Raw genomic sequence first — 16,816 nt, forward strand, 5'->3', positions numbered from 1 at the left:
CCAAGAGCCAAAATAACTTACAACCCAAAGGCTTTCCTGTGAGGTTTTCATTTGTGAAGGACATGGAAATGTTAAGAATTGAAACAACAACACTACAAACCTCAGTGTACTAATCTACCTATTAATTATGAGCAGGGAGAAAATTCATGACATACGAGTTGAGGGCTGGGGTGTTACTCAGAGGTACGGAGTTTGCCAACATGCTTTAACATCAGTACGTTCAGGAGAGAAACAACAAACTTTTGGATTTGTTCTTGTAACTATGATGCACGCACAGTTAAGGACTTTCTGAAGAGGACTCCAGTCACAAAGGAAACAAGACCAACAATCGACAAATGGGAACTCTCGAAATTATCAACTCTGTCCACACAGCAGATAAAGCAATTGATTCTCAGTGAAGAAGACAGCCTACAAGATGAAGAGGATCTTTCCCAGTAATACATGACAAATTAAGTAACAAACAACCAAATCAAAAAATGAGCCAAGGAAGGCTGGGAATCTAGTTCAGTTGGTACATTATTTACCTAGCATGAATGAAGCCCTGGATTTTATCCTCAGCACACCGTAACTTGGCATGGTGCATGCCTGTCATCCTACTTTGGAGGTGGAAGTAGAAGGATCAGTAGTTCAAGGTCATCCTTAACTACACAGCAAGTTAAAAGGCCAGCTAGGCTCCATGAAACCCTATCAGTATTACTTTTTAAGACTGAGTTTCCATCTGGCCAATGGCAAAGTGGCTGCACAAGCCAGTGACAACAGATGGTGGTGGGCATGGAGAAAGTGCAACCGTTCTTCACCGCTGGTCAAGAGCACAAACTCCTGCAGTACAAGGGAAATTGGTGTGGAAATTCCCCAAGACTAAAGACAGAAATCCTATGACCAGCTATTACACTCCTGGGTACATACCCAGAGGACTCCACGTTTTACTACTGAGATACTTGTACATCTATGTTCATTGCTGCTGTATTTGCAATAGCAAAGAAACAGAATCAGCTGGACGCCCACCAGTGGATGAGTGGATAATGAAAATGTGGTACATATACACAACTCAGAAGTGACGGAAAATAAAGTTATGCGACTTGAGGAAAATGGATGGAAGTGGAAAACACTGTTTGAAGTGAGGTGACCCAGGCTGAGAAAGATGAAAGAGAGCAGGTTTGCTGCCCTAAGGAGCCGAGCTCCTAATTTTCGTATATGCGTGTCTACGTGAGAATGAGACAGTGTAGATGCCTGGACACTGGTAAGGACCCATGAGAAGGTGAAACGTGGCTTTACAAGAGAATGATAAAGACGGTAATGAACACACGTGACATAGACATAAAAGGTGGATGAGCAGGGCATGGTGGCACAGCCTTAAATCCCAGCACTTGGGGGGCAGAAGCTGGTGGGTCTCTGTGAGTTTGAGGCAGCCTGGTCTAGAATTCCAGGCCAGCCAGGGCCACAAAGAGAGTCTTTCTCAAAAAAAAAATAAACAACAAACAAACAAACAAAGGGGGGCTACTGGGGATGGAGTTTGGGTGGGGATGGGGGCAAAGGCGGGCAGAAGGGGTGAGGGAAGATCAACCAAACCCCACTGAAGAATGAAAATACTATGAAAATGAGGGGGAGGGGGACAAACATTAAAAAACCCTTTTAAAAAGGTCAACCTATTAGTCTAAATGAAAAGCCTTCAGGCATAACCTATAAAAACATTCTGAACTACATGCCAATAGCAAAGGGTCACGAGACAAGTATTTTATGATTTGCGAACCAAGATGCAAAACCAAAGGCGTAACATGGAGGTCTCTGCTGCAGCTAATCCCACTGCGACGTGGCAGACGCCGCACCTCAAAATACTAGTGTTAGTTCTATTTTTTTCTTCAGCCATTTCATAGATGTAAAGTTACCATGGGCCACATAATAATCGGCAAAAGTAACTCCAATGATGATATTACTTAGCAATTAAATTTGGCTGGATGGTGGTGGTGCACGCCTTTAATCTCAGCACTGGGGAGACAGAGGCAGGAGGATCTCTCTGAGTTTGAGGCCAGCCTGGGCTACAGAGTGAGGTCCCAGGAAAGGCTCCAAAGCTACACAGAGAAACCCTGTCTCAAAAAACCAAAAAAAAAAAAAAAAAAAAAAAAAAAAAAGAAAGAAATTAAATGTGACTTTCAAGGAAAAATATACGTAAAGAGGAATTAACATAAGAGCAATGTAGAGGAACATAAATACCCATACATTACGAGTCACTGAAGAAAAACATGCGCACATATACACTATACCAAATATTGATAAGTGATGACTTTTTTTCTCTCTATAGAAATTTATCGCTTAAGCCTTCTACAATCAGAAGAATCAGGATTCTGTAGGACAGTGTTCATACATACCTTTAAGAGTTTGCACTTGACTTTGCTTGAGAACAGAGCTCAAGTAGTGAGGCGATAAAGGACCACTAGAAGACAGGGAGGAAAGACAGACGTGCTTACAAGTCTTACAGAGCCCAGCCATAAATACATCTTTCTTTGCTAATAGCACTCAGTTTAGAAAGAGCTACTAAAGAAATAAGTGAGCAAGGGTCAAAATTAAAAATAATTATTTAGTTATTGTTAAAAAATAATTTATCTCTTAATTTCTTCATTTGTAAAGCAGAAATAATTACATTTCTCATATAGTATTTTTGCACCATTACATAATAATGTATTTTAAATGCCTTGAACAATAAATATGTAAGAATTTATTTTACATTATATATTTAAATTTGATATAATATTAACAGTTATTAGTTTAACACTAAGAATTTATCAAAACAAAGGGGCTGGAGAGATGGCTCAGAGGTTAAGAGCACTGGCTGTTCTTCCAGAGGTCCTGAGTTCAATTCCCACAACCATATGGTTGCTCACAGCTGTCTGTAATGAAAGCTGGTACTCTCTTCTGGAGTGTAGGCATACATGCAGACAGACACTATATACATAATAAATAAAATATTAAAAAAGATTTCTTCCTTAAAAAAAGAATTTATCAAAGTATTTAAGAAAAATTCTATATAATAATGCCACAGAGTTAAATTTCCAGGGTTTTTTTTGTTTGTTTTTTGGGGAGGGGGATCTACTTGTGATAGTAGAGAAAAATCTTTTAAAATGAAATTAAAAGTGTTATTTCCTATTCAATTTTTACATATACCTCATTCTTTCTCCCCAGAGTTACACAAAAAAACATGTCAAAAGGAATCAACAAAATGGAACAAAATGTTTTTATTTTATTAAGGTTTTAAAGTCAACAATTGATAATTCCCATGCTGTTATTCACTCTTAAAAAAAAAAAAGCCAACAAAATCACTTTTAATACCTAAAGTTATGATAAGCCTAAAGATACAAACATAGATACAAAGCATAAAGATATAGTGGAATGTGATTTGTGGGAGTGTCCAAAGGACAGTGCCACCCTCCCACTTTATCCTTAATTAAGAGCACAGCTAAGTAAGTCACGTAAGTAAACTTTAAAGATATTTCCTTTAGCTCTAAACTATTATTTAAATAGAATATCTCATAAGCACCAATATTAACTAAGAAGAAATCAACTTCCTTTCCCTTTTTTTTTTTTTTTTTTGAGATAGGGTCTCACCACATATAGATTAGACTGGCCTTGAACCCACAGAAATCTGCCTCCCTCTGCTTCCTGAGTTCTGGGATTAAAGGTGTTTACACCTAGCTCCAATGAATCATTTCTTTTAAAATTTTGTTTCATAAGGATACATTACCTACTGGTTCCTCTTACAATGACTGATACATTGTCCAATCATTTCAACTTTCCACCTTCAACTATAACCTTTCATTAATAACAGTTTACAAATTCAAATGAACTACAATGGGAAATTCTGAATTTGTTGCAGTGAGATTTTAATTTCATTTTCTCCCTACATATGTATTTGAAAGTTTATTAACAAGTGATTTCTGAATTTGGAAAGGCTAAACAAGATTGCAATGAGTTCAAGGCTGGCCTGGGTCACAGCGAGCTTTAGGCTAGCCTGGGCTGTGCAGTGGTTTTTGACCCCCATAGGCTCATATTTTTGCATGTTTTGTCCCCAGTTGAGAATGTCTGGAACTGTTTGGGGAGGACTAGATCTGTCCTTCTTGGAGCAGGAGTATGCTTGTTGGAAGGAGGGGTGTCACTAGGAGTGGGCTTTGAGTTTCAAAAGCCCACCCCAGGCCCAGTCTTTCTCTCTCTGCCTGCTGCCTGTGGGTAAGGATATAAAGACCTCAGCTACTGCTCCAGTGCCATGATGATAATGGACTAACCCTCGGAAACTAAAAGCAAGTCCTCAATTAAATGTTTTCTTTGTAAGAGCTGCCTTGGGAAGGGAATGGCTCAGTTGTCTTTAGCCTTCTGGGTATGGGTGGGTTAGGACTTCTGTTGGTCTTTTCTGTGTCGAACACACAGATTGCAAGCCCAGAGCCACTTTGAGATCTTTGGCAGCAGTTAACTCTGCAGCTCACACGTGATTGAGCCTGTATGATAATGAGTATTCAGAGACGGGTAATATGGGGGGCGCTCACCAACCTAAGACAGAGCGCCTGTGTGGCCTGGGCAGGCATCTCCATGATGGGTAAGGTGACCTGCTGACGTCCCTCGCATCCTAAGTCAGAAGCTCATTTTTTTAGTAAAAAGGGGGACCTGTAGGGCCCTGGCTCCCATTTTGGGTAACTGCTGCCTTGCTTGCTGACCTTGACCTTCATATCCTCTCTATGCTAATTCCCTGCTGGGTTCCACCCTCCTGAATGCTTAAGGGAAGTTCCTTGTCTGTGTATCCTGCATAATGGACGTTAACAGCTTAGATGCAAGATCGCAAAACATCGGTAGCAAACTTCTGCCCTCCGGGGTTCTCCCATTGTGCTGTAAGCCTGTATTTAAGACCTCCTCCCTCCTTCAAAAAAAAAAAAAAAAAGAGCTGCCTTGGTCATGATGTCTCTTTATAGCAATGAAACAATCTTAAATGGTGTATCAAAAATGTTATAATTACAAACTGTGAATCATCTTATTTTAAAAATTTAAATATGCATTTAATTTGCTATGTAAGTCATGTAAACAATTAAAATGAGTTAGTCTTTTTGCAACTGAAGTCATATAACTTATTAGCTTACTTATAATATATTGCACTGACTTTATTTCTGAGAATTTATATTCAACTCTCCAGCATTTTATTGTTGCAGAATTGTTCCTAGAGCCATTCCACTGTGCTAACAAAGCCACCTTGAATCAAAGGATGGAGTCAGCAACTGACTGACCAGTATTAGCCATAAAGTTCTTGGAGGACTGAGGAGGTCTGCTAGAGAGGACAGGAAGAGATTTCCGGGGTGGGTATGGGTGTCTGGAGCTGGTGAGGTCATCCAATCAACTCTCCGCTGTCCTTGGATTTATCAGGTCTTTGTCTCAACTTCTGATTCCCAAGTTTTTATTTTTAACGGAACCATTTAGATATTTGTTACACCTGTTGCCCCACATTGGGCACAATGTGTACCGAGTCTTTCTCGGCCCACTAGCCAGCTCCCAATTAATGACACGGAGACTTCTTATTAGCTGAGGCTTGTTTCTAACTAGATCTTATAACTTAAGTTAACCCATTTCTATCTACGCGCTGCCATGTGGCTTCATGGCTTTTACCTCTCCTTCTGCATGTTTTGCTTCCTCTGCAGTACCAGGCTGGAGACTCTCCCTTTCTTCTTCTCAGAGCACTCTCTCTCTGGAAGTCCTACCTCTTGCCTAGTTACTGGCCACTTAGTTCTTATTTAAATCAATCACAGTGTAATTAAATATCTCACAACATTTTATTTTCTACAAAGAAGGAAAGTAACCAAGAGGAAAATCCCCTAGGTTAATGTTAGCTGTAAATACTTCTCTATACAATTAAATCAACACACAAATAAAACAAGGCCCTACAATTTTGTTTTTTCCATCTCACAAAATAAATCTAAATCACACAGAGGGCCCTTACCTTTGTGGAGAGGAAAAAGGTTGCTTCTTCAAGGCCTGCATAAGGTTGGGCTTATATTCTGGATCAACACACCATAAGGAACCTTTTCCATTAACCTAGAAAAAAGTGTGCAAGAATCAATAGCCTGGAATTGCTATGTATCACAATTTATCAGATTGCTCTGAGTAAGTATATGGGGAAAGCCCTCCCACCTTTGAGTACATGCCAAGGCTGAAGATGCAGCAGCTACCCCTGTGCCTGCTGCTAGATGCTGATCTGCTGTAAAACCCACACCTGCTTACCCAACGCCCCGCCCCCCAAAGTGGAAGTGAGCCTGCTATACATGACTGATTGCAGTCACCACGAAATACACAAAACTTGTTCTAACCACACGATGAGAGAGGTTCAAACTTATTTATACCTAGGCTTATATAATGCTTAAACTTATTTATTTATGAAAGAGAGACAAGCCATGAGTATGGGATGGAGGAAAACTTGCAGGAATCAGTCCTCTCCTTTTACTGAGTGGATCTAAGAACTCAGAGTCAGGTCCCTCAGACTCTGTAGCAAGTACCTTTACCTTCTAAGCCATCTCACTGATCCTATGCTTTTTATATTGCCAAAAAAAATCTTAAAATTTAAATTATACTTTACAACTACATTAATAATTCTTTGAAAAACAATTAAATTTACTTATTTCTTTTCCCAATACTCCTTCCTTGTATAAAATCTCGCATGATGTAAGGCTTAATGCAATTATCTCCACATTGCTTCCATTTCCTAAATTCTTTGTCACAGCAATATTAGTCTACTACTAAGATCTTTTATCTTTGAATCCATTTCATTTTTATAAAATGGCATGATGAAAAAATATTGTTCCACAATTTTAAAAACTAAGATCTGAGGCTGGAGAGATGGTGCAGCAGCTAATAGTATGCTGTACTGCACTTTCAGAAGACCCAAGTTTGGTTCCCAGCACCCATCAGAGGGCTCACACCACATATAACTGCAGTTCTGGGGGATCTGCTGCCCTCTTTGACCTCTGTTGATACTCACACACAGGTATACATACTCACACAGACTTAGACACATAATATGTAATTAAAAAAAAAAAAATCTTAAAACCCAAGTTTTTCATTACTACTTACTGCCTGATCACGTGAAACTGGACAAATCATTCAATGTGGAGTCGGACATTTCACAATTTACCCATAAAATAAAAGATCCAAGTGAGTTGCAATGAGATTCAAATAAAGTAATTTATATCCAAGTGACACAGTTCAAAATAAATAAACATTAATTAGTTATTTTGAAATTGACACGGGGTGTTTATTGAATGCTAGTTGAAGATACCAACAATTGTTGGTTAATGATACCAACAATAGAGCCGGGCAGTGGTGGCGCACGCCTTTAATCCCAGCACTCGGGAGGCAGAGCCAGGCGGATCTCTGTGAGTTCAAGGCCTGTCTGGTCTACAGAGTGAGTTCCAGGACAGTCAAGGTTACACTGAGAGACTTGTTTCAAAAAACCCAAAACAACAACAAACCAGTAAGAACAAAAGTAAATTTTTTCTAAAAAGTTTAGGTGATAAGCAGTAAGGGATAAACTAACTTGGGGGGAAGCTTCTTACCTGTGGAAAAGCCCATCCACTGAGAACAAAACAGTTTTAAACACCCTGGCAAATGAGACATGCAGATGAAGGAAAAGTGAGCAAGTCTTAACACAGTCGCATAGGGAGGAATGGGCTGAGACATCTCTCTTGCATTCAGTAGCAAGGCACCACAGAAAGCATTAGGGCTAGACAGAGGCAAGAGGACTGTCTCAAGTTCGAGGCTAGCCTGGTCTACATAGTGAGTTTTGTCCCAGCAAGCACTATATAATTTACTTACACACACACACACACACACACACACACACACACACACACAAATTGTGCACACCCTGTCTCAAAAACTAACAAACAAAAATAACAAAAAACCCAAGCAACTGACAAGTTTTTACAAGAAATGTTAAAATTTGCAAATGTATTTTTAGATTAAGTGATAAAAACTAATTTAGATCTTTGTTCAGTCATTTAGACAAAATGATATGTTTTGACAATTGGGAAATAAAACTGTCAACACACATCTTTTGTTCCAATTAGGTTTCATATACACAAGTAATTTTTCATACTTTGACCAAGACATGTCTATCAATCACTACCCATGTTCTACTTTGGTATTCCGGAGATATCTCCTACAAACTGGTTTAAACCTTGTTTAAAATTCTATAGTAGAAAGTCTGAAAGTTTTTTTTTTTTTTTTTTTTGATCACAGTAGAAAAAGCTATTTCTTTGAAACAGCACACTGTAAAAACTGAGAACTTGCAGTTTCAGTACAGTTTCAAATAACAGTCTGGCTTATGTTGCCATGGCAGCATTTCCTGCCACTGGTCTGTTCAAGAGATAAACTATGTATTTGCTCATCTATATTCCAGAGTCTGCAAAAAGAATTTTTAACTAACTCTCACTTAAACTCTGGTTAGTGATAACCACAAATGATAAAAGTGTTAGAAATACTATTCTAAAATGAAATGCTGATAAGAAATAAACTGGGAAACAGAAAATAGGCATTCTCTCATTTATTATCATGAATTTTAAAACTTAAGATTGGTAGAAAAACCACTGAAGGTTTTGTAGAAAGGAATATATTAGGGGCTAAATTGCAAAGATTCATCTTAATAAAAGTTTAAATAACAAATTCAGAGAAGATACAATATTATGTCTGAAATGTTATGTTCTTGCCTTATACATTTTAAAAGTTGTCTTGTCTAATCCCTTCATATATATGTAGAATCACCAAATTATAAAACATTAAAACTGTAACTAGACTAGCAAAAATTTAATTCTTTATTTATAGACTAAAAATCAGTCACAATGTTCACTTACGTTCCACAAAAATTCAGAAAAACAATACTGGATGTTGGCTGGGAACGTAACTCAGTGGTGGACACCTGCCATGCATATGCAATGGCCATAAGTCTGATCCCCAGACCTGGAAAAAAAGGCCTTAAGCCTTTAAATCTGCTTTTCTGAAGTGGTGTGGATAACACAAAGGAGACAGAAGGTAGACCTTGCCTTCCTCCTATGGGGAGAAACCTCAACTCTAAATACCATTCATTCAGGGACCAAATCCAACAGGCGCAAAAGAAAATACACTCTGAGACACTGACTCAAAAGGTTCATACATTTAAACAAAACAAAGCCACCAAGCTGTGGGAGTGAAAAACTGCAATTCTAACACTTGAGATGGTGGCAGGACACCAGGAGTTCAAGGTCATCTTTAGCTGCCTATCAAGTTCCACTGGAAGCCGGCCTGAGCTACATTAAGACCTGCCCCCAAGCAAATCAATCAATAAATCCATAAGCGCTTTTCCTCTGCCCCTGAAAGTAAGAACTCTCCTAAATCTCAAACTATCAAGCAGAGTGTTCTAGTTTTCATCAACATCAAGCAGTTTCCTCTGGGGTTAAAACATTCCATCCTGCAGGGGAGCTCAAGACAGAAAGAAAGTAAACACCTCAAAACAGCTTCAGGAAGTCCTTGAAAGACAGATTCACTGGGCTCCTCCTTCCCAGAGTAAACATAATTCCGAGAGTCACTCTCCCCAGACATGACAAGCTACAAAGACCTTGCAGAGACCACTGAGCTGCCTGAGGAGGTGGGGACCACTGAGCCACCTGGAAAGGGCACTGGGATCTGCCGAGCCGCCTGCAGGCTGTGCAGTGGGCTCCAGGCTCCCACCGTTGTGAGCTGTCACCTGGGCTGGGATGGGCTTCGCTGATGCAGCTGTCTCTGACTCCTTTCTGCTCCTGTAAGTGACCCCTCACACATTCTTTTTTTTTTTTTTTTTTAAAGATTTATTTATTTATTATGTATACAGTGTTCTGCCTGCATGTGTCCCTGCAGGCCAGAAGAGGGCACCAGATCTCATTACAGGTGGTTGTGAGCCACCATGTGGTTGCTGGGAATTGAACTCAGGACCTCTGGAAAAGCAGTCAGTGCTCTTAACCGCTGAGCTATCTCTCCAGCCCAGCCCTCACACATTCTTATTAAGTAACTCAAATAAAAAATCACTGCTTCACCAAGTTGGACGTTGGTGGTGTGTACTCATAGCTTCTTCTCTCCTACCCCTACCTGTGACAGCTTGCTAATTTTTGCTCCAGTGGTACAATTTCTATCTCATTCTTCATAGAATTCTTTCTTTCTCAAATGAAACTGAAACATCCTTTCCCATTCCCTAGCTCTCGCCTCCTTACTTCCTTTCTCTGAACACTGCAATTGCTCAGATAGGCAAGTGTGAAATACTAGCATTTAAGGAAACAGGCAGGCAGATCAAGATCAAAGGATCAGGCCTGGAACTGGAGAGCTGGCTCAGGTTAAGAGCACTGGCTGCTCTTGCAGAAGACCTAGGTTCACTTTCCAGCACCTGCATGGTGGCTCACAGCCACTTTAACTCCAGTGCCTTCTGGCCTCTGCAGACTCCTACATGTACACAGAGCACACATATACATTCATTGACATTCGCATAAAACAAAATAGGCTGGGCGGCGGTGGCACACTCGGGAGGGAAAGGTCTCTCTCTGTGAGTTCTAGGCCATCGTGGTCTACATAGTGAATCTGAGGTCTGCCATGATTTAAATTTTGAAACACTGTTTTAAAAAAAGAAGAAAAGGAAATCTTTAATGACTTCCAGGCCATTGTGGTGATTTGAATGAGAATAGCCCCCACAAGCTGGTATCTTTAAATACATGGTCCCCAGTACTGAAACTGTTTGGGAAGGATTAGGAGGTGTGGCCTTGTTGGAGGAAGTGTGTCTCTGGGGTGGGTTCTGAGGTTTCAAAAGTCCACACCATTCTCAGTTCCCTCTCTCTGCCTCATGCTTGTGTCTTAAGGTACTCAGCTACTACTTCAGCACCATACCTGCCTGTCCACTGTCATCCCCTACCACGATAGTTATGGATTCAACCTCTGAAACTGGAATCCCCTCAATAAACACAGTGAGTCTGAGCCCAGCTGGGCTACATGAAACCCTATCTCCAGGAAGGAAGGGAGAGAAGGAGGAGGAAGAGAGGGGAGGGTGAGTGAGCTCACTGTATAAAAATCAAACAAGTAAAAAATGTACATAAAAGAACTTTCACTGTATTAGTGTTTTTGGAAAAAACTAAACTCAGATGTATAAGTACCATTAAATAAGGTAAAATAAATTATGCATTAAAATGGGAACTACTGAACTTTTTAAAAGGTTACAGAATAATCCCTCCACCCCTCCACACACACCTTAATCTCTTCTCCCCTCTCTAACTTCAGGGAACAAGAGCCTGAAGATCTTTGCCTACCTTTTGAACCATTCACCTACGGCTGAAAGGTTGGTTGAATCATGGCCCCTGTTACCAATCACTATGAGGCAAGGGATAAGTAGGAGATAACTCCGTAAGAGAGTCTATACCCACTCTGGTGGGATATAAAAACTTGTACATAGCTATAATATGCGAAGGCACTCTAGCCCGCCCGAGCATGGCACACATGGCTCTAGCAGGCCTTGCCCTTCCCCCATTCCCTCTGCCTGCTAAAACCATTAGATGACATCCCTAAAGCTGGCCACCGCCTCCTCCTCCTGAGACTGACTACCAAGGTCCATCTATCAGAGTACTGAAGTCCAACAATCAAAGGCCCCTTTTGGCTGCCCTAATTAAAATGTCCAATCAAAATTAAACAGCTCATCCTAACACGGAGGTTCCCCTTGTACCTTTATAAACTGCCATTTGCCTATGTGCCATGTCTGTCTCCTCTCTATCCAAAGGCTGTCCTTTGTCCCTCCAGGACAAATACCCCTGCCCCTCTCCCTTATCCTCTATCTCTTATCCCCTGCCCTTTGTCCCTCTGGGGCAAATAAAGCCCCCTTTGTGCTTCTGAGAACTTGGTCTTGGGCCGATTACCAGTCCCTTCAATATCTAACTATAGAAACAATAAAGGAAAGGTTACAGGAGCCCAGAATAGATATACCAAGCAGCAAGTGCCTATGGGGGAGCTTCCAAACTGAGCTCCGAGGAAGTGGTTTCTCCACAGAGTCTAGGAAAATGCACTCTGGATGGGATAGGATAAAGACCACACACTGGAAGCTAGTGTGGGGTGGGGGTGGGGTGGGTGGGGAGCGGTAGTTCATGGAGTCATTTTTTACACAGCATCAAAAACAGAGATCAGATTGAGAGAACCCTAAAAACTATTCTAAGGAATGTTTTTTATTCAAAGATGGACTATTTATTTATTTGTGTATGTGTGGTGGCTATGCCACCTGTGTGTGCTTGCACAGGCTAGAAGAGCGCATCAGATCTCCTGGAGCTGGAGTTACTGGTGGTTGTGAGCTGCCTGACCTGCGTGCTGGGAACCAAACTCTGCTCCTCTAGAAGAGCACACATGTTCTCAATGGCTCAGCAATCTCTCCAGCCCTGGGAGTTCTTTAATGTCCGTAACTCACTGTTTTACAATTTAGAACTCACAACCACCTGAAGTGACACGAGGCTACTGTGAGCTAACTTCATGAAGTTAGTATCTGGCTCTTGGAACACCTGATTCACATTACCCACGCCGACTCCTCTCTATGTGTGTGTGTGTATGTATTATATACACATACATAAATATAAGAGATGACCCAAAACACTAAACTAATAAGACAACAATGAAAAAAAGTTAAAAAAAAAAAAAAAAAAGGTTTAAAAAGTTAATGGTAGCCAGACGGTGGCGCCCGCCTTTAATCCCAGCACTCAGGAGGCAGAGGCAGGTGGATCTCTGAGTTCAAGGCCAGCCTGGTCTACAGAGTGAGATCTAGGACAGCCAGGGCTGTTACACAGAGAAAGCCTGTCTCAAAACACTGCCTGCCCCTCCCCCCAAAGGTAATGGTAAAGAAAAAGAATCCAGGCAAGTATGAACATGGTATTATGTATTATGCAAATCAAGGAAAAATAAATTTCTAAAGCTATTATTACCACACACACACACACACACACACACACACACACACACACACATGTGCCTTTCAATTGATGAGAAATGAAGATCTAAACTAGGATCCTTGAGAATTTATAGGTAGTTTATTTCCTAGATTCTAACTTGATTTTTGCAGGCAATGGTCAAATGACTTTACCTAGCTGGGTCTCATTTTCCTGGTTATGAAGTAAGAGACTTCAGCAGGATAATGTATAAACTTCTTCCAAATTTTATATCCAAGTAACTAGGCATCATAAAGAAAAACATCAAGCTTAGAATCTTGGATCCTAGAAGAGGGAGGCATAAAGTTCAACTTATATAAACGTCAACGTAACTTTAGATTAAACAATTAGCTGCAAATTAAGTCTGGCTTTAGGAGACAAACTTGAGTCATGAGCAACCAGATGCTAAGTGAAGCCCTGGGAATGGATGAGATTACCCAAGAAAACACGAAACTAAAAAGACGAGAGTGAAAACAGTTTTTAAAACAGGTTTAAAAAGCTAATGGTAAAGAAAACGAATCCAGGCAAGTCTGAACATGGTATTACGTATTCTGTAAATCAAGGAAAATGAATTTCTCAAGCTAGTCTTACCTTACAACACAATGTCTAACCAGGTCAGCAGTCATGAGGCAGGTGTTAAGACTGTTCAAACCTGCATCTTTATTGAAACTATGTCCATGTGCAGTACTAAGTGTGATCCTCCTTTGACAGGGAATGGAGACATGTTTAGGAAAACAACATACATATCACAAATGAAATAAAGGAAAACCTCAGAACTGAAGCCTAAGTAACTGATTATGACATTCACTAGCCTTCACATTTATTGTACCTTTCCACTCTGCCTGTCTACATTTCTCACTCAGACTACTGCCTTTATATAACTTTTATAGCTACAGAAACTTATTTTTATTATTATTATTATTTTTAGACAGGGTTTCTCTGTGTAGCTTTGGAGTCTGTCCTGAAACTCACTTTGTAGACCAGGATGGCCTAGAACTCAGAGATCTACCTTCCTCTGCCTCTCAAGTGCTGGGAGAAAACTTATTTTTTAAAGCACATTTAAAAAGCAAATTTAAAAAAATAGAACAGAGAAAAAGCAAACTAAAAATAATTCCTGTCATATTCTTTAATGTAAATGAGCTACAGTTTCATTATAAGGTAGATCTTTATACTGAATAAATAGGATATATACTGATATAGTTGTATAAATTAGGGGGAATCCACTCCATGGGACTAGAGAGATGGAAGCAAGGTTTTAACATGCATGGCCCCTTCCAGAGAACCCAAGTTCAGTTCCTAGCACCCCCATTAGGCAGTTCACAAATGCCTTTAATTCTAGCTCTGGAGACCCCAACGTCCTATTGTGACTTCTGAAGACACTGTACTCAGGCACAAACCCATGACACACACACACACACACACACACACACAATTAAATAAAATCTTTTTACAATGAGACACACACACTCTCAAAAGGAGAAACAAACAACTTGTGGTCTAGATATACAGCACAGTGGAGTGCTTGCCGAACACAGCACAGTTTCAACTCCTGGTCAGGGCGGATGGCGGATAATGAGGTGGGAAGGAGCACTGGTAAGAATCACCCAGGTGAAAGGCAGACTGAAGGTAATTCTAGTAAAAATTTCTCAACACTAAAAAATTTTAAAGCATCAGAAATGAAAGCAAGTGATAAATACAATTAGTCTCAAACTGATCTGACTTGGCTTCGCTTCCTTGGTTTCCCCATATCGTAAGGGCCTGTATTACTTCCCCCACCACACAGAGCAATGTTGATAAATACTGACCTTGCCATGGCTCCTTTCCACTTTCTGAAAACACTTATTCAGGGACAGGTTATGCCGAACAGAATTCTTCCAGCCTGTGGGTGCAGTGGCAAAGTACGGGAAGCGGTCCAGAATCCAGCTATAAATCTCTTTGACAGGCAAACATTTATTTGGAGAGTGTTCAATAGCCATATAAATGAGAAGACTAAAGGAGTATGGGGGCTTTGAAGTTGCTGACTTTCTTTCTGGGTTCTGGTAGCAGGACGGTCCAAAGGCCGGCAGATCATCCCCCTCTATGTCATACAATGGGCTAACCATTGGGAGACCTTCACTTCCAAGCCTGAAGTTGGTCAGAAGATTACTACTTTCGTGAAGCCAGTTCAAGTTTGTCAGTTCGTCATCCGCCGAGTCACTGCCCACCAGGGTGGCCTTTGGCCTCGCAGCATCCCCGACCTCAGGCAAGCTTCCCATTTTGTAAATCTGACTTAGTCCTGCAACCTTCTCGGCTCCTGGGGTCTCAGCTCTCTTATCCGGAGTCATTCCAATTACTGGACCCATTTACTCGTGTAGTTCTGCAAAAAAAGAAGTTCTCCATTAATATAAATCTTAAACTCTGGAAAAAGCAAATGAACATTTACATATACACATCCAAATTAAGAAAAATTTGCAATTGACTATGCCATACAAACAATAAATATATATATTTAGGATTTTCTTTTATTTTTTTTCTGAGACAGGGTCTCTCTTTGTAGTCCTGACTGTCCTGGAACTCACTCTGTAAACCAGGCTGTCCTCAAACTCAGAGATCCCCCTGCCTCTGCCTCCTGTGTACGGGGATTAAGGTGTGCACCACCATACCCAGCTCCCCATATAATATTGTATATTTAAATACAATACAGTTTTGACAGTTATAATGCATACAAAGTAGTTGCTTCATATTATGTGAAACAATAAATAAACAGTAAATAAAACATAACTTGACAGCATCACATGTATTAGTGATAATAAAAAAACTATATAGCTTCAATAGCAAAGTTTCTGGTCCACAATAACCAGTAGTAGTTCTTACTAAATGTAATGGGGCTGGTGAGATGGCCTGCTAGATAGAGTACTTACTCCAAGCCTGACAACCTAAGTCAACTCTGAGAACCCAGCAGGTAGAAGAAGAGAACCAATGCCTGTAAGGTGCCTTTGGACCTCCACAGGCACACAGGGGCAAGTATTATACAACTGTTTTCATCCATAACTAAACTATGAACAGACTATGTCATGACTTCATAATTTATCCTAAGCATCTATAGTTTACTGTAATAATCATACATAGTACTCAATCTTTAAAATACTGAAATTTGAAACAATGTTTAAACAATTCCAAGTAAATCTCCAAATCTTAAATATTTACCATAAAAAACAAATCATTTCTAGGACTAGAGAGATGGCTCAGTATAAGAGCACTTGTTAGCCGGGCGGTGGTGGCGCACGCCTTTAATCCCAGCACTCGGGAGGCAGAGCCAGGCGGATCTCTGTGAGTTTGAGGCCAGCCTGGGCTACCAAGTGAGTTCCAGGAAAGGCGCAAAGCTACACAGAGAAACCCTGTCTCGGAAAAAAAAAAAAAAAAAAAAAAAAAAAAAAAAAAAAAAAAAAACCAAACAAAAAAACAACACTTGTTGCTCTCTCAGAGGGCCCTGGGTTCAATTCCCAGCACTCACATATCAGCTCACAATCATCCACAACTCCAGTTATAGAGGGTCCAATGCCCTCTTCTAACTTCTGTGGATACTAGGAACGTGTTATACACATAATATTTTTTAAAAGTAAACTAGTTTTGTTTTTATATATCATACTAAGAAAAAAACATTTCCTTTCAAATTATTTTTAATTGACACAGAATAATTATACAAACTGCACATGTATACATTGTGAATGATGAAAACAGGCTAATTAGCTGAGTGTGGTGCATTCCTGTAATCTCACCATTCAGGAGGCAGGGGCAGGGGCAGGGGCAGGGGCAGGACAATAACTCCAGGTTCAAGGCCAGCTTGGTCTACATAGCAAGTTATA

At 40.3% G+C, this 16,816-nt stretch overlaps 1 protein-coding gene across 2 annotated transcripts in view; it reads right to left on the reverse strand.

The window, feature by feature from the left end:
- The window catches only part of Foxn2 (forkhead box N2), a 51,125-nt gene that overhangs the window by 12,071 nt on the left and 22,238 nt on the right, over nucleotides 1–16,816 (reverse strand). For both annotated transcript variants that reach the window (XM_059248395.1, XM_059248396.1), the window contains exons 2-4: nucleotides 14,777–15,327; nucleotides 5,969–6,063; nucleotides 2,367–2,431 (exon numbers count right to left, since the gene is read on the reverse strand). In XM_059248395.1, coding sequence (XP_059104378.1) covers nucleotides 2,367–2,431; nucleotides 5,969–6,063; nucleotides 14,777–15,313 — 697 coding nt within the window. In that variant the 5' untranslated portion in view covers nucleotides 15,314–15,327. The remainder of the gene's footprint in view (nucleotides 1–2,366; nucleotides 2,432–5,968; nucleotides 6,064–14,776; nucleotides 15,328–16,816) is intronic.

Source organism: Peromyscus eremicus, chromosome 22 (genome assembly GCF_949786415.1).
Source record: "Peromyscus eremicus chromosome 22, PerEre_H2_v1, whole genome shotgun sequence".
Taxonomy (NCBI): Eukaryota; Metazoa; Chordata; class Mammalia; order Rodentia; family Cricetidae; genus Peromyscus; species Peromyscus eremicus.